Genomic DNA, 18579 nt, shown 5'->3' with positions numbered 1-18579 from the left:
GCCACGTAGAGAGGGGAAGGATAGTTTATGTCTGTGGGTGGATCTGGTGGTAGCAGGCGTTTGGGCGAGGAAGGATAGAGGGATTAGTGGCGGAAGGATACCATGAATTATCTTGAAAGCTAGACAGGAGCATTTGAAGTGAATTCTGGAAAGTACAGGGAGCCAGTGGAGCTTGGTAAGTAAGGGGGAGACATGATCAAATTTGCGTTTAGCAAAAATCAATTTGGCCGCAGTATTCTGGATGAGCTGGAGTCTGTGAAGACTTTTTTTTGTTAGGCACAGGTAAATGGCATTACAGTAATCGAGTTTGGATAAGATGATGGATTGTACCAGGACGGTAAAGTGTTTTTGGTGGAAATAGGATCTAACTTTCCTAAGCAAGTGGAGGCTGAAAAAACATGATTTTGCCAAGGAGTTCAGGTGATCGTTTAGGGAGAGGGAGGAATCGATAATGATGCCGAGGACCTTGCTTGAGAATTCAAGGCGAAGAGCGGGACCTGTGGGTAGAGTGAAGAGGGTGGGCAGGTGTGCTAACTTTGGGCCGAGCCAGAGTAGTTTTGTCTTTGATTCATTTAATTTCATCTGAACAGAGAGGGACCAGGCATGAAGTCTCATTATGCATGAGGTGATGTTCTCTTGGAGGTTTGTAAGGTTCTGGTCTGTTTCGAGGAGGATAAGGATATCGTCTGCATATGTGTAAATTGTTTCAAGGGGGGATAGTTTGAGAAGCTTCAGGGAGGTCATATACATGTTGAAGAGGATAGGGGATAGGGGAGAGCCCTGTGGGACCCCGCAGGATGGTGTCCACGAGGTGGATTTGGAGCCGTTTGCGTTGACAGTGTAGGAGCGTGCATCACTTTGCATTTGTCTATGTTGAACTTCATCTGCCATTTTTCTGCCCATTTCTCTAGCTGGTTCAAATCTCTCTGGAGTTCTTCTCTGTCCTTTTGTGACCCAACTATCCTACATAGTTTTGTGTCGTCTGCAAACTTGATTAAATTACTTGTTGTTTCTTCTTCCAGGTCGTTTATGAAGATATTGAACAAGATGGGCCCAAGGTCTGAACCCTGGGGTACACCGCTCGTCACCTTTTCCCAGTCCGAGAACTTCCCATTTATGCCTACCCTCTGCAATCTGTTTTCCAGCCATTTGCCTATCCATCTTAGTATATCTCCTTCTATTCCATGGCTTTGTAGTTTCTTCAGAAGCCTTGCGTGTGGAACCTTGTCGAATGCTTTCTGGAAGTCCAAGTATATTATATCCACTGGTTCACCGTTATTGATTTGTTTGTTCACCTCCTCAAAAAATTGAAGTAAGTTTGTCAAACATGACTTCCCCTTCCTGAAGCCATGCTGACTAGCTCTCATCAGGTCGTGGTTTTCCAGGTGTTGCACTATGCTATCTTTTATTATTGCTTCAACCATCTTCCCAGGAACCGACGTAAGACTCACAGGTCTATAGTTGCCCGGTTCTCCTCTCGATCCTTTTTTGAAGATTGGAGTGACATTCGCTATCTTCCAGTCATCTGGTATTCGACCGGTTCTAATTGACAAGTTAGCTAGGGATTGTAAAAGTTCTCCGATTTCTACCTTAAGCTCCTTTAGCACTCTCGGGTGGATTCCATCTGGTCCAGGGGATTTGTCACTTCTTAGTTTGTCGATCTGATAGTATATCATGTCCAAATCCACATTCACTGTGGTTAGGCTATCCTCAATTTCTCCTTTGAATGCTTTCCCTGTTTCTGGCATTGATGCAGTGTCCTCCTTAGTAAAGACAGATGCAAAGGATGAGTTCAGCCTATCCGCAATCAGTTTATCTTCCTTGATGCACCCTTTTCTTCCTTGGTCGTTGAGAGGGCCCACTGCCTCCTTAGCTGGTTTTTTCCCTTTTATGTATCTAAAAAAGGGTTTGAAGTTTCTGGCTTCTTGCGCTATCTTTTCCTCATATGCTTTTTTAGCGTCTCTTACTGCCTTGTGACACTTCTTCTGGTTGACCTTGTGACTGTTCCAGGCCTCCGTTGTGTGTTCACGTTTCCATTTTTTAAACGAGTTCCTCTTATCACTTACTGCATCCTTCACCTCTTTAGTTAGCCAAGCTGGTTCTCCTTTGTTTTTATTTTTCCTTCCTTTGGATATCTGCGGAATGTAGAGATTCTGTGCTTTGGTGATGGTATTTTTTAGTAGGGACCATGCTTGATCGACTGTTCTGATTTTGGCTGCCTTTTTCTTGAGCCGTTTTTTAACCATGACTCTCATGCTGTTGTATTTGCCTTTTCTGAAGTTAAAGGTTGTGGTTTGAGTCTTGGTACGTTTCTCCTTCCCAATGCCAATTTTAAAATTGATCATGCTGTGATCGCTCGTACCCAACGGGACTGTGACCTCTACATTTGTTGTCCTTCCAGTTATGCCATTTAGGACCAAGTCCAAGGTGGCGGTCCCTCTTGTCGGTTCTCCCACCATTTGTTCTAGGAAGCAGTCCCCTATCATTTCCAGGAACTTGGATTCCCTGCAGCAATTTGAGGTTCCCAGGTTCCAGTTTATCCCGGGAAAGTTGAAGTCTCCCATGATCGTTATGTAATGTAAACTGAATACACTCATGTATATGCCTTGTTTTTCTAGCTTCTTATGTATACAGTGTCTTTGTAGTATACAACTGTTATATCTTGTTATACCTTATTTTTGAAAACTAATAAAACATTTTTGAACAAAAAAGACAACCCCTCATTTGGGACCTTTTTTTTTGAGAATGGACATTTTCCCTTCTGCTACTTTCAGCGTTTAGGGCCTTAGGCCAAAAGGGGACTTAGACATTTTTTTTTTTTTAATTATGCCCCTCTACGCCATTATATCTTAGAGAAGAAGAAAATCTTACATACTTTAAAAGTTCCTTGAAAAGCTTTCTGTTTAAAGTTGCTTTTGACCTATAGCTCTTCTAAAATGCTATTGCAATTCCTCTTTTTAAAATTTCTTCCAATCCCCCTCCCTACTGTGCCTTCCACATATGTTATCTTTCTCTTTTCTAACACAAATTGTAGTTATACCCCTTTTTTTCCTTACGTACCAGTTAGTATATGTATTCATTTTGTTTTAATGTTTTTATTGAGATTAGCTTTTTAGGTTGTATGATACTTTATGTATTCATATTTTTATTGGTGTATTTCGCTTAGAAACACTTATTAAGTGATTGTATCAAATGTACTAATAATCTTGAGGAGGCTGAAATAACCTTGAGGAGGCTGAAATCTGAGAAAGGAAAAGGCAGGAAGGAATTTCAGGCCTCAGGATAGGAGAATTCTATGCAAAACACTACAAATAAGCTTTGCAGAATTTTCAAATATTGTGTGCTAAATTTTCAAAGATTTTGTGTAATTTTAAGTGCAGAATTCCGCCAGGAGCTATGTCCAGTCCACCTCCTCCTGGACTCCTAAGTACCTAATGGGCCCCTTCACCCAACAAAATGCTAAGCTATTCAAACTCTTTGCACTGGAATTGATAGGTTCAATATTTCTGTTTTAGACAAATTGTCTTTAAATCTTGAAAAAGAGCCGTGGAGGGCCATTTTCAATAGCTTGACTTTGGACGTTTCCTGCAAGATGTCCAAAGTCAGCGGCGGAGAAACGGCATTTTCAAAACTGGCAAAACCAAATGGTGTTTGTTTTATTTTTGTTTTTTTTCCGAAAATCACCTATTTAGACGTCTTGGCCAACAAGGCATCCAACTTTGTTTGCCATTTTTGACCACAAAAACGTCCAAATTCAAAATGCCCTTATCCAGACTATTTGGATATGGGTGGGGTCAACATTGTAATGGACTGGCCACATAGACCTACCAACAGAGCAGTGAGGGTTCCAGATCTATATCTCACCATATACCCTTTATAATTTATGCTGAGCCCTCCAAAACTCCCCCTAATTCTACCATACCCACATGTTTACCATCCCTATAGCTTTTATGACTGCAGGTGGCACCTATATGGAAGTAGAGTAGGGTTTTGGTGGGTTTTAGTGGGCTCACACTTTCCACCATAAATGTAGTGGTTAGAGTATGTGCCTGTGCCCTTCTCTCTGTGGTTCACTAGCCCATCCACCTGGCTACTTAAGACAACTCTGTGAAACTCTACTAGCCTTTCTCATACCATGTGTTGCTGTTCTTGAGACAGGTATGCACTGTTTCATTCAGATCTTTGAAGGGTAGGAGGGGGTTAGTGACCACTGTGGAAGTGTCCTTTTTGTATTCTCATTTCCCTCAGTTTTACATTTTTGTCTCTCTCTTTCTCTCTCCAGTCAGGACTCACTGTAATCACGCAATGACCAGATCAATGGTGATTTGAGTGACTTCAACTCAGTGCTAAGGCCCCTATAGGCAATCACTTCAACAAGGAACTGTAATGCAGAAGTGAGCTGACATATTCTGCAGACCTTAGCATTCCATACTGAACAATACAAATCTTTCATTCCTTGTTATGCATTGATTTTATTCCCTCTTCACTTGCTCGTTAGAGGCAGACAACTTAAAACTGTAGGATCTTGACATAGGTATTTAGATGTTTACTTACTGAGTTTGCATTTGCTTGGTTTGGCCATGGTCTACCACCTCCTGGACCCCTGAACAGAATGAGACAGATGGAGTTTTGTTCAAACATAAGAGAATTTGGGAATAATCCAACAAGCATACCATACTAAAACAAGTGATAAGGATTCTGCGGTCTTAAGTTCTTTATGGCTGTCTTTGCAAAAGCCTCCTCTTTTATTCTGATTTTTGGCACACTGAATTCTTTTAAGGAAGTCCATTTAGCCTGTATTATTAAGTCATGCAAAGCAGAGCCAGTTTATCACTGGTATCTTATATTCTCATAGCAATGAAAATTAAAACATCTGTTACTCCAGAAAGCCTTGAATAGCAACATAAGGTACCACTATACCAGTGTATAACAAACTGTGTGTCATGGCACACTAGTGTGCTGCCCGAGATTTCAGGTGTGTTGCGAGGTGCCAGCAGTGGTTGACTGCCTACAGGACGTGCCTCTTGCAACGAGAGCCGGCGCCTCTCCTTCTCTCTGTGCGTCTAAACTAAACTAAACCTTAAGCTCTATAAAGATACAGCTCGGCACGGTTTACAAAAAATTAAAATAAAATTTAAAAAAAAGGAAAATACAATAAGAATTGTTTTAACGGTGCGGTCAATTGCCACACCATTAATGGCCAATTAAAACACTTAACTTAGGTGCCGTTTGGGCAACTACCAGCGCCTTCTGAACGGTGCTGTTTTGAGAAGCCAGGCCATAATAGCCTCATTCCACTTTCTGACATGTAAGCTGCTGTCTATACTTTGAGTACATATACTCCTGGATTCTATGTATGATGCCCAGATTTGGGGATGTAAATTTGGGAACAATCCTGATATGCACGCATAACTTAATTGGCTAATAAGCCATTAATGAACAATAATTGGCTACTAACATCCAACTATTGATGTTAATTGGCAACGATTAGGATTTGCACATGCATTGAATGGCACACTATTCTATAATGCTTTGCACCCACATCCTATAGTGTGAAAATCAAAAAGAACAGTGCCAGGGGAGAAGCATTGGCATGTCAGGGGCGTTCCATAAAGTTGCGCGCATTCTTATAACACAATGGGTCGGTGCGCCCAACTTGATTTCAACAGATATAAGTCTGGCACCTAAAGTTATCGAGCAGAAAAAGCATCAAGCATGATTCTGTAAAGAGTGTGTGCCCTTTACAGAATCACACTCAGCACCAATCTTTTCTTGCGCCCATTTCTGGCTGGCTTTGGATTTGCCCATTAGTTACAGAATATCCATTAACTTGACTCTTCTTTGATATTTCTGGGTCATAGACTGTAAAATCCACCTGGTATTGTCCTAGGCTCCAAATGCTGAAGTTGCCATCCAAGCTCACTCCAGCCTATCCAACCATCCTGTTTGCAGAATGTCTGCCATAAAGTTTGGCCATGTTCCAGTTAGTGGAGTTCCCATTGATGCCCTCCCCAGCCCATTCTACACCAAATCACCACATATGGGACACAGACTGTGCAAGTCTATCCAGTACCGGCTGAGAAGACTCTCAATTTAGGCTTGTGTCATTTTATATGTTTCTGAGGTTTTTATATATACCCACTTTTTTTGTAACCAGAAAACAGACATTCATTTCTAATGTATTCTAGAACAGACTATACGCTGGCTGATCCTGTCCTAAAATGCTAGTACGTACTTTCTAAAATGCCATCCCACATTTCTGAAGATACACTAAAAATGTATTCTCGATATATTTAAACAAGGTTAATGGCATTGTTTCAGCTCTGACAGCATTAGTAGGCAAATCGGAAGAGATTTACTAATAAGCTCCCTGGGAGGCCGACACATTACATAGCATTACATGACATTCTGACTTATATTCCGCCAAAAGCCCTTACGAATTCCTGGTGGAAAACAATATATTTCTATTACTGAGAACAAACCCAGTTAAGCATAATGTCGTCATTAACCGTAGAAGATGATAAATTTCAAGATAATTTTTTTTTTAAACAAGAATGTCTTTAAAAGTTTTCTGAAAACAGCATATTGACCTACAGATCTTATTAATACAGGGAGATCAATCCAAATTAAAGGAGCCTGATAAAAGAAGGATGCCTTCCATTGAGCAAATACTACTACTATTAATTATTTCTATAGCGCTACCAGACGCATGCAGCGCTGTATTGAGTCACAAAGAGTAAGAAAACAGTCCCTGCTTGAAAGAGCTTACAATCTAAACAGGCAAGACAGACAAATAAGATGTCATGGATACAGTTAAGGGGAACGGTTAATCATCTGGCTGGGTTGGAGGGCAGAGGAGGTACAGGACAATCAAGCCATTGTGACATCACTGATGAGATTGGTTCTTATTGGTGGAAGAGCCATTATGACATCAGAAGCTCAGCTCTGCTTCCCAAAGACAAACAGGATGTCATGGATACAGTTAAGGGGGGGCTGGGTTGGAAGGCAGAGGAGTAGGGCTAAGGATTGAAAGCTATATAAAAAGGTGGGTTTTCAGTCTGCTTTTAAACAAGGGAAGGGGCTTGATGGACAAACTCAGGCATAGGGGGCAGCTAGATGAAAGGAATGAAGTCTGGAATTGGCAGTGGAGGAGAAGGGTAACGTTAAGAGTGACTTATCTGGGGAACGGTATAAGGAGAGAGTATAAGGAGTATAAAGAGGTGTATAAGGAGAGAGAAGTGAAGAGAGATATTCAGGGACAGCAGAATGAACACACTTATAGGTCAGCAATAAGATCTTGAACTGTATGCGATAGGGAGCCAGTGAAGTGACTTAAGGAGAGGGTTGACATGAGCATAGCGAGGTTAATAGAAGATGAGTATCGCAGCAGAGTTTTGCACAGATTGCAAGGAGGAGAGGCAACACTGAGGGATACCATTTAGGAGTAGATTGCAGTAATCTAAGCATGAGTTTATGAGACAAAGGAACGGGTATTGTACTCAGAGAGGAAGGGGCAAATTTTGGTGATATTGAAGAGACAGAAGCGTCAGGTCTTAGCAGCATGTTGGATATACGTAGAAAATGAGAGGTCAGAATCGAAGATGCCTCCAAGGTTGCGAGCAGAGGAGACTGGAACAATGACAATATTATTTACAGAAATGGAGAAAGGAGGAGGAGCAGCAGAGGGTTTAGGAGGAAAGAGGAGCAGCTCAGTCTTGGACATATTTAGTTTCAAATGACGGCAGGGCATCCAGGCAATGATGTCAGCCAAACAAGCAGACTTTTTCTTGGACTTTAGGTGAAATTTCAGGTGTAGAGAGGTAGAGCTGGGAGTCTTCAGCATAAAGATGATACTGGAAGCCATGGGAGGAGATCAGGGCATTGAATGATCTAATTGTCTTTGGTGAGGGAAATTAAAGATAGAATTGCTTCCATACAATATGACCTGGTCTTCCTGCTAGTATTGAAAGCCTTATTACGCAGTTATTATGGGTTGCACTTGCATGTTACTGGCCGAGCAATGCCCAGAGGGATTGAACACAGTATTAACTTGCACAGAAGATATGGTCACACATTGAATTTAAATGTATGGTACTGAAGGCTATTAAATATTTCATTCAATACAGAGAAGGAAATGGTGGCTTTTGACACATGCACAGTGCAAAAAACTTTTCTCCAGGTCCGGGATAACAAAGGATGTTTAATGGAAAGGATATAGAACAAGTTTTTAAGATTTAGATGCCAGTTTGGTCTACTTCTGCAACCAGAAAGAACTGCCTGCAAGTTTAAAAGACTGGTAACAGATCATGTGTGCACATCCAAACTAAAAAGAAAGTATTGGCGCACATTAGCACCTGTTCTTCAATGCTCTAATTTTTTGCAAAGCTGGTTTTTATATGCAGAATAATAAGTGCTGATGTGTGCTGGCTCTCATTTTTGTTCAGATGTGCACACAAGAAGCTCGCTTACTGCAAAACATTTGTGCGCATGTATCTGGTAGCCTCCCCCCCACTCAACATAATTACAATGCAAGTTCTGTATGCACCCAATTTGCATACAATTTGTTTGTTGCATGGCACAATATTATGCTTGCAGTAGAAAAGAAAGCCATGCGCGGGTCTACCTTGTGGCTTTCTACATTGGCTCCTAAATCACAACTGAGATTAATCCGAAGGGAAACTCAAGGTAGAAAAAGACAGTTAAGGTCAGTTAATCGGGACTTTTTCCTTGTAGCATTTTTTTTTCCACAGTTCTTATGTACCACAACTGAACTGATAGATGTTTTTGTTGTAAACATGGAATAGCTTTGTTCAGAAGAAAGCTGTAATAATATAACATTTTTCTTACATGCTCATTCCGGGCATTCCAGGACCACCTAAAGTGTTCATGGGGGGTCTCATTCCACCTCCATAGTTCTGCAATGATAACCAAGGGTCAGACTACCACAAAACAAAAAAACAAAACCAAAGAGGAGGGGGAAAGAAAGGACAACAGGTTAATGACTTTCCCCACACAACAGAGGACTGGACAGCGCCTCAGACAATATGCCCTACCGGAATTTTCATTTTTATTCCAGCCCTCATCACATTAATCATCATTCTCACACTCCTGCTAGTAAGTTACTATTGATATTAATAAGGCTTTACTTAAACAGATTTTGCAGAAATTATAGATCCCTCAATCTTAAGCTTCCACAGTAATTTCTGAAAAATTGTGATTTGAATTCAGAAATATCTGTCCCAATCTCCCCCCTCATCTGTTGACTTTCATATCCCTTCTTATGTTTTAGGCGCTTATGTCTTAGGCAGCAGAAGAGGCAGGACATGGATAGTGATTAATTCAGCTTGTGTTAAAGGGGTCCTCCCTTTCTCCCTCCAACAGAGATACCTGGAGGGGGTAGGCCCCAGATTGTCTGCCTTCTGCAACCTTATAACTAGAGTTATGAATTCTGCAAGGAGTGAGAGATCAGATCCAAGGGAGGTATGAGGAAAAGGATGAAAAATTAACAGGATAAGATCAACAACTGAAAGAGCCTGTCTGCTACTTTGTCTGTCTCACAATTTAGGTAAACCAGCACTTCCAATACAATGGGTTGTGACTCCAAATGGAGTTACAAAATCTGCATTTGAATTCACACCCTAGCTTGGAGGGGGGTGGGATGTGACCCTGCACTACAACTAGGCTGAGCAGTCTCCAAGCGAGGTGAATAAGAACAGCAGCATCAAAGATGAAACTACAGGATGGCATCGGGGTAGGGCTGGGCAGGGGGTATTTTGTCTGTGGTTGACAAAATGGGGTGGTGGCCACAGAAAGTTTGGTAAACACTGATCCCTTAAGACATTAGTGACCACACTAACCTTGTAATAGGTACAAAGGTCCTTCGTTTTTAAGGATTTGGGTTACACATGCAATAAAAAAAATTAAAATCTGTGAACCCTTTAAACTTACTGTTGACTGAATATCTAAAAGCTGTGGTAATGAACCTAACACAATAACAATGTTCACAGAATATACTGTTAAGACAGTAAAGCACAAAATAGGTTTGCATTTCTTTTGAAAAATCAGATACAGTATATCATACAAAAAAGAGGTGATTGTAGTAAATACTCATATATATATATAAATATATATATACACATATATATACTGAATAACAAAATGCATTATACAGAAATATGATTTGTATCATACCTGTGGTCCAATAGGAACCATTCCTCGCGGAGGAGTCATTCGCTGCATTGGCCCACCTATGTTTGGATGGCCTGAAGAAAAAAAAAATTGGTACAGTAGACTCTATTAATCAGAACTCAAGCAACCATTAAAGAATCAAAGAAATACTATAATATTTTAAGTAAAAATAAAATTAATTTCTGGTGGAAATTTAAGTGGCAGGTCACTAAGCACAGATGCCAACACCGAATCAGTACTACATCCTACCCTAAAAAGCATATTGGTGAGGTTGTATTATATCTCTACCATTTGGATTGGATTGGATTTATTAATTTTATAAGTGGTTTACAAAACCAATCAATTGATAACAAATTCAATCTAACATAACACAGTTTACCATCCATAAAAATAGATATCAAAGCCAGTGGCATTGCGAGGGTGAAAGGTACCCCTCCCCTGCTCTCTTCCCCCCGGCCCCCCATGCACGTGTCAGTGTCCGCTCACCCTCTGACGTCACTTTCTAGGCACAGGACCCGTAAGTGATAACAGAGAGAGTGCCGATGCTAACACGGGCAGCGATGTTGCTCGCGCCGGAGAAGGACAAAAGGTACGGGGTAAGGCAAGGGTCATGCAAGGCAGGGGAGGAGCAGGGGGGGGCAGAGAGGAGGAGGGGTACCTGCGCTCCTTGCAAGATGTCACCACTGATCAAACCTATAAGTTCTTAATTAAAATATTGCTGAAACAGCCTTTAGGAAAGCTAAAATACAAATGCTATTCGTCTGTTAAAGAACCCTAAAGTAAAGGGCCCATATATGAAAATGCTCTTTTCCTCGTAACTGAAGGCCTAATCAAATTGAGCTCTGTAAACTGAAGTCTTTTTGAGATGAACGCAGTGTCCTCTGAGGTGTATACTTTATCAAAATTTGAAAAGTAAACAGGGAGACCCAGATGTGGTGAATTGAACATCAAATACGATGTTTTTAAAGCATAATACGTAAGAACAGCTACAGGAAGCCAATGCAATTGATATAAAATAGGCGTAATATAATCATACCTCTTATTTCATCATTATTCTAGCCATAATATTTTGGACAGGAATATAATGTCTTCAGCGTTTAGCTTGCACCATTGATGAATTCCCTCCTTAGGGGTACAGTTATCAATGTGCAGTTATCAATTAAGTACACCAATTATTAAGACATGTTATTTTACTGTTAAACTCAGTTATTAGTAACTATGGGGAGGAAGTTATCAACTTGGACTACTCTTAAACTGTGGTATTTTAAACAGGTCTCATTTTATTTAATGAGACCTAGTTAATAATAACTGGGATTAACAGTAAATTAATACTTGATCGAAATATCAATATTTCCCTCTCTCCAGCTTCCAGGTCCAACATCTCTCCCTCTGTTCTCTCTCTTCTACCCATTGTCCAGATTCTCTCTCTCCTTCCCCTCCACCCCCAGGTCCATTATCTCTCTTCCTTTCCTCCCATCTATGCTCTCCTCACCAATACCTCTTTCTTCTCCTTTTTTTTCTTTGCTCCACTCACAAATCAATTATCTCTCTCTCTCTCCCTCCCTCCATCCTCCAAACATACAGGTCCATTATCTTTCTCTCTTTATTCTCTCCCTCCACCCCTCTGAGTCCAACCTCTTCCCTCCTTCCAGTTTTACATCTCACTCTCCCTTTCCACAACTCCTATGTCTATTATGTATCTCTTCATCCTTCCTCCCCCCTTTATATGCATCTCCTGCCCTCTTCTCCATCCTGCAGTCCATTATCTCTTTCTCTATTTTTCTCTCCCTTCCCCTCCCCCCCCCCCGTGCATGGTCAATGGTCAAACATCTCTTTATCCTCTCCTTGTTCTTAATACCCCGCCGGTCCATGGTCTGGCATCTCTTTCTCTCCACCCTGCCTGCAGTTCAACTCCTTTCTTCCCCTCCGAGTGTACCCTAAACCAGCTCTTCTCTGGATCCTTGCCATTGACACCAATACTTATACATTGGCTGCAGCCTGTTCCAGGGCTTTCCCTCTGACACATCCTGCCCCCTTTGATGCAACAATAACACTTTAAAGTTAGAAAACAATACACATTTTTTAAAAAAATAACGAATTATACACTTCATATACAAATATTTCACCTTGTTGCCGTGTTGGGTCCATTCCACTAGGTATCAGCGCTTGGCTTCCAGGAACACCTCCAAGAGCCTAAATATTAAGAAATGATTGATCAAATGATTGATCAAAAGATGCCATATACAATACATTAAGTATTTTCAGGGCAGTATCATTTGCAGCAGTCAAGTAACAGAGATCTTAAAGAGATTGTTACCTGATTGGGTATTCTTAAAGGTGGCCTTGGACCTCCAGGGTATCGTGGTGACATGAAAGGCTAGAGGTAAAAAGAATATGTTTAATACTTTAAGAAAGCATGCTTGGTTGCTATGCCTAAGTGTATGTTAATATATAAAAATCCATAAAAATAAGGAAAGGAATGCAATGAATAGAGATCATTCAACAATGTTTACCTCTACCCATCTCTTTTGGAATAAATCCCACCTGGTAATGTTACAATACGCTCCCTATTCAAAAGGGAATATGCCAGGTCCATGGGAGTCTGTCACTTCAAATTGTTGGTGAAAATGAAGACTATGAAGCCGATACATTAAGCTAAAAAATGCAGTATATTGGCCCTTTTTGGAAAATTTAGCTCCAGGATACAGATCAGCTTTAAATCCTTTAGATACATCTTATGAGAAATTTCTTACTATGTTCCTGGGCATGGCAACACATGAGAAGTTTCTTTCAAAATCTGCCCCCTTTTGCAGAGCAGCAGCAGATCACAGGTCTTGATTCATAGATTTCTCCCCCCCAAGTCAGTGTGAACTAGGGGACTTTAAATCTTGGGTGGTCAAACATGCCCTTAGGCATTCTCTCTCTCCATTGTCTTGGGTTCAAAATCTAAATATAGACATGGCTCTCTCCCTCAAGCCCCACCCACTCTTCTCCAGTCTAGGCTCACTGGTAAGAATCAGAAGGAGGCAAGAGTGAGCCTCAGTTGCTCCTGCCCCGGTGCCACTATCTTGCAAAATGGCAGCACTTGATTCCTAGTGGTTCCAGGCAGGAGCAAATGGGGATTTTTCCTGCCTCCTTAGGGTTCTTAGCAGTTTGGAGTGAGTTAGGGATTGGGAAGGCCAGAGGTCTCTAGTATGATGACATGCTTTTCTTTCTTTTAGAATGGGTTGGGACCTAAAGAACAGTGTATCAATTAGTTTGTAAACTTGTCTGTCCAACCTATTACTGTTAATTTTAAATAGTATGTCTAAATGTATATTTATTTTATTCTGCTGTAACTCGCTTAGTAATTTGAATAAGCGATTTATCAAATCAAAATAAAACTTATGAACTTGAGAGTAGGTCACCCAAGTACTAGTATTCTGGGCTGCAATGTGGAGCATAGGAGGGATAGATTGGGGACACTACACCACCAGAGATTTGAAGTCCTCTTCCAGGAAGGAGGTCTTGTACTATTGGCAGGGTGATAGTCAGATGTCCACTGGTCCATTAAGAAATCAGAGTCACCTTGACATTGGGGGGCAGGGCCTCTGAATTTGAAGCTAGCAGCCCCTTTAAGGCTCACCGCAATGCAAAATGTTTTTGCACATTAAACGGCGAAAAAGCATTACCATTTTTGCTGGTGTTTGTATACTGTAAAGCCCCTTTTATGAAAATATTTTGCAGTTTTAGCTTCTTAGGGTCAATGCACAAGTTAGCCCCTCAATGCATGCAAATGCAGTAAATATTGATCAACAGAGGTAACATGGATTCTTTATGTCTGAAACATGACTAATGATACAGCCCTGAAGTTTTCCTATACTCTATTAAATAAGAACAGCAGACACTAAGGAGGCACTTTTTAAGTTTCAAGTTCTAATAAATATTTCATATACCACCTATCAAACTTCTAAGCGGTTTTACATAATAAAATTATTAAACAGGGTAACGAACATCAGACAAACAGGACTTACTGGAACGATAAGGTTGGAGGTAGAAAATACATTTTCTAATAGCAAAGGTAGCCATCTAAGGGAAATACAAAAAGGGGAGAATCTCATCTGAAAGCCAGAGCAAGAAGGACTTGTGACGTTTGAGTGGAAGGGGTATTAAAGATTAAACGCATCTTTGAAGAGGAATGTTTTTAGTTTTTCTTTAAATCGTTCTAGAGTACTTCCTTCACGTAATTCAGGGGGTAGTGAATTCCAAAGGGTCAGGGCAGTAACCGCAAAATTCGTTATACGTGTAGTGCTAATAATACAAAGTGAGGGAACGGTAAGAAAATTTTGTGACTGTGATCTGAGTGTTCTGGATGGGGCATACGGAATTAAGATATTATTCAGGAAATCTGGTTGGTTATTATGAATCACTTTGAATGTTAGGAGTGTGATTTTATAGGTTATTCTATGGGTCATAGGAAGGGGTGTAACACAATCAAATTTTTGAGCATTTTCGATAAGTTTTATTGCAGTGTTTTGCATGATTTGTAAATGTTTGATCCATTTAGAAGACCCAAGGTCGCATTCTAGTGAGAAAATTGTCACTGGCGACAAGACTTGGATGCATCCGGAGAGCAAAAGACAAAGCATGATGAAGTAAAGGAAATAATGCTCACCTGGCTTCAGGAGCAGCCAAAAACTTCTCTGAAGGAATGCAGAAGCTAGTTGAACGATACAACAAATGCGTCATCTTGCATTGGGGATTATGTGGAAAAGTGATATGTTCAATTGCTCACGGTTTCTTCTATTAAAGCCATTAAATGTATTTTGTCTTTACTTTTTGATTTACCCTTGTGTGTGTGTATATATACATATTGTACTTATGTTTAGGGTGTGATTGTGTTCATTCTTTCCTGTCTAATTTTAGCATTTCTTTCTTACTATTTTTTTTGTTTAGAATGTACTCTAGCTTGAATTGTGTAACAAATAAAGTGGTTTAGGAAATCTTAACAAATAATAAAGAAAAAATGAATTATAGAAGGAATTGTTTCCTTACAATTGTCGCCCAACAAAGAAAAATGGGGAGACCCAATGATCAATGGGTCCGGTTGGATTTTTATCACAGTATTTTTTATCATTGTACTTTTTTTAATTGAATTTTCATGGTTTTATATGTCAGTGTTTAATAAATTATCTCCAGAACATCTGTATCCACAGTTTTTGTTTTTGTTGCCTTAAAATTGTCTACATTTCTAGAAAATTATAATTGTTTACATCCAATACATTCACTGTTTTGTAAAATATATAGTACAGAAACATTAATGATGACTTTCATTTAAAATTAAGCTACTCTTTAGCAAAGAGATGCAGGCTATATTTGTTCAGTTTAATCTTTCATCTGCCTTTGATTTGGACTGTAAATAGTGGTTTTTAGTGCAGGCTGGTGCACTGAATACTCTGCACTGCTCCCGACGCTCATAGGAACTCTGAGTGTTGGGAGCAGTGTAGAGCATTCAGCACACCAGCCTGCGCTAAAAATCGCTATCACAGTTTTGTAAAAGAGGGGTTAAATTAGGCATTTCAGGAATACGTAAGTAATACTATTAAATTTTGTTTTTATCGACTACGTATGATTAGTTCTATCTCCAAGTTTCTGGAACCAAAACCTCTGAATATTCTTATACACTCACTTGTCATTGCCAAGCTCGACTATTGTAATTCGTTACTAATGAACATTACTCAAAAAGAAAAGAAACGCCTACAGATAATTCAAAACATTGCCGTCAAACTTATACACAATGGTAAAAAATATGATCGTGTAACTTGTTTCTTGATCGATTCACATTGGCTTCCCATTAACCATCGCATTACCTTTAAAATTTTGCTCCTAATATTTAAAACTCTATCTACTAGTGAACCGCAATTTATTAATAGAACGCTCATTCCATATAACACATCCCGCTCTCTTCGATCCATGGCCCAATGGCTACTGGCAGTCCCTTCCTTAAAAGTTATTGGCACTAGACGTCATGACATATTTTCAATAGTGGCCCCCCAAGTCTGGAATTCCCTACCTCAATATATAAGAGATGAAAAAGACATTAACCGTTTTAAAAACAACTTAAAAACCTTTCTTTTTAAAGATGCTTTTAACCTCTAAATGGAATACATACAGTACAGTAGACTCCCTACTAAAAATGAAAAAACAAAAGAATGTAAAAATTGTTACCCCTCCTTATGTTTTTTCCCTCTATGGCTCTTTTCTTTCTCCAAAAGTATTAATTTTGTAACTTTACCCCTATACCCCCTCCTATTCAGTTTTGTCGGTATGTCTGTTTGTCTAACCCACTTTATCTAAATTTTTAAATTGTATGTTGATTTGTATGTACCGTATATTTTATATTTACTGTAATTCGCTTAGTAAATTATGAATAAGCGATTCATTAAATTTATAATAAAACTTGGAAACTTGGAAAACTTGGAAAGGTATATTCCTGATTATCGGATATTTTTATCTCATAAATCCCATAGTGTGAAATTATCTACCACCTCTATCAGAGGGGCATTCTGTACGTGACAAAATATTTCTTGATGTTGCTTTTAAATTTTCCTTCTTCCTGTTTCATTTTATGTCCTTTGGTATTATAGTTTCCCGGTCTTTGGAGAAGTTGTGTTTTTCATTAATATCTTTCAAGCATTTAAATATCTGTATAATATATCAGTGGTGTACCAAGGGGGCCAGGGAGGGAGTGGACCGCCCCGGGTGCAAGCCATGAGGAGGGTGCTCCCGGCCTTGGAGTCATGGCCTGGGAACTTTCCTTCTCATGGCCCGACCCCAAGGCTTTCACGCCTCCCTTTACCCGATTGCAGCAAAAAGCAACCTGCAGAAAGGATCACAGGTACTTTAGCGATCCTTGCAGGTTGCCAAAGGCCTCCAGAGTTGTCGTCCCTCTACCGCGATCCTGCCTCTGACATCAGAGGAGGGACGGGACCGCGGCAGAGGGACGACAACTCCGGGGGCCTATGGCAACCTACAAGGATCGCTAAAGTACCTGCGATCCTTTATGCAGGTTGCTTTCTGCTGCAATCGGGTAAAGGGAGGTGCAGGAGGCCAGAGGGGAACACACAGGCCTTCCCGGGGGGGGGGGGGGGGCGGGGGGAGGAGACAGACCTTCGGGGGGGGGAGGTACAGTCCTTCGGGTGCAGGCCTTCAAGGGGGTGCAGGCCTTCAGGGGTTCAGGGGGGGACTGGCCTTCAGGGGAGACAGACCTTTGGGTGGGAGGTGCAGTCTTTCTGCGGGGGGATAGGTGTTCAAGTGGGGGTGCAGGCCTTCAGGTATGGGGTGTAGGCCTTCAGGAGGGGTGCAGGCCTTCGGGGGGGACAGACTTTTGGGGGAGGTACAGGTCTTTGGGGGTGCAGGCCTTCAGGGGTGGTGTGCAGGCCTTCAGGGGGGACAGACCTTCGGGGGGAAGTGCAGTCCTTCGGGGGGGACAGGCCTTCAGATGGGGGTGCAGGCATTCAGGGATGGGGTGTAGGCCTTCGGGGGTGTGTGCAGGTTTCAGGGCTGTACAGACCTTTGGGGGGAGATACAGTCCTTCAGGGGGTGCAGGCCTTCAGGGTGGCTGCAGGCCTTCGGGGGGACAGACCTTCGGGGGGGAGGTGCAGTCTTTCGGGGGGACAGGCCTTCAGGGGTGGGGTGTAGTCCTTCAAGGGGGGACAGACCTTTGGGGGGAGGTGCAATCCTTCAGGGGGGACAGGCCTTCAGGGGGAGGTGCAGTCCTTCGGGGGGGGGAAGGCCATCAGGGGGTACAGACCTCCAGGGGAGGAGGTCCTTGTGTAAAAGTACACGGAGGTAGGGAAGGAAGAGGGGGTTCAAAGATACGTGCATATGCCGGACTTTGGGGGGAAGAAATAATGGGTCTAAAAACAGAGGAGTGGGAGAAAGATGGTGGATAATGGGATTTAGGAAGGGAAGGAACAGAAAGGGAGAGAAGTTGGACACAAGGGATGGTGTGGAGGGGGATAGAGATACTGGATAGGAGGATAGTTGGGAAAAGAAAGGGAGAGATGGCGGACCCTGGTGTGGTGGGGAAGGAGGGAGAGATGCTGGATGAAAGGGTAGTTGAGAAAAGGTGAATCTGTGGATGGAGATGAAAAAAAAGGAAAGATGCCAGACCTCCGGGGGAGGGAAGGGAAACGGAAGTGGAGGATAGAGATGGCATATGGATGGTTAGCACGGAGAAAGAAGGAGACCCTGGCAAGCAAGACAACCAGAGCCTGGGACCAACAAAATTTGAATATTGACCAGACAACAAAAGGTAGAAAAAATAATTTTATTTTCTGTTTTGTGATTACAATATGTCAGATTTGAAAAGTGTATGCTGCCAGAGCTGGTGTTAGACCGCAAACGTCA

General features: G+C 41.3%; 1 protein-coding gene across 3 annotated transcripts in view; it reads right to left on the bottom strand.

The window, feature by feature from the left end:
* Positions 1-18579, bottom strand: part of SSBP2 (single stranded DNA binding protein 2) — a 584056-nt gene that overhangs the window by 60139 nt on the left and 505338 nt on the right. For 2 of the 3 annotated variants that reach the window (XM_033924042.1, XM_033924130.1), the window contains exons 6-10: positions 12506-12565; positions 12315-12381; positions 10192-10262; positions 8848-8939; positions 4555-4603 (exon numbers count right to left, since the gene is read on the bottom strand). In XM_033924042.1, the coding sequence (XP_033779933.1) occupies positions 4555-4603; positions 8848-8939; positions 10192-10262; positions 12315-12381; positions 12506-12565 (339 nt within the window). The remainder of the gene's footprint in view (positions 1-4554; positions 4604-8847; positions 8940-10191; positions 10263-12314; positions 12382-12505; positions 12566-18579) is intronic. The other variant, XM_033924217.1, reaches the window with a different exon arrangement.

Source organism: Geotrypetes seraphini, chromosome 1, assembly GCF_902459505.1.
Source record: "Geotrypetes seraphini chromosome 1, aGeoSer1.1, whole genome shotgun sequence".
Taxonomy (NCBI): Eukaryota; Metazoa; Chordata; class Amphibia; order Gymnophiona; family Dermophiidae; genus Geotrypetes; species Geotrypetes seraphini.
Note: the sequence above shows the minus strand (reverse complement) of the source record. Positions and strands in the feature narration are given on the sequence as shown.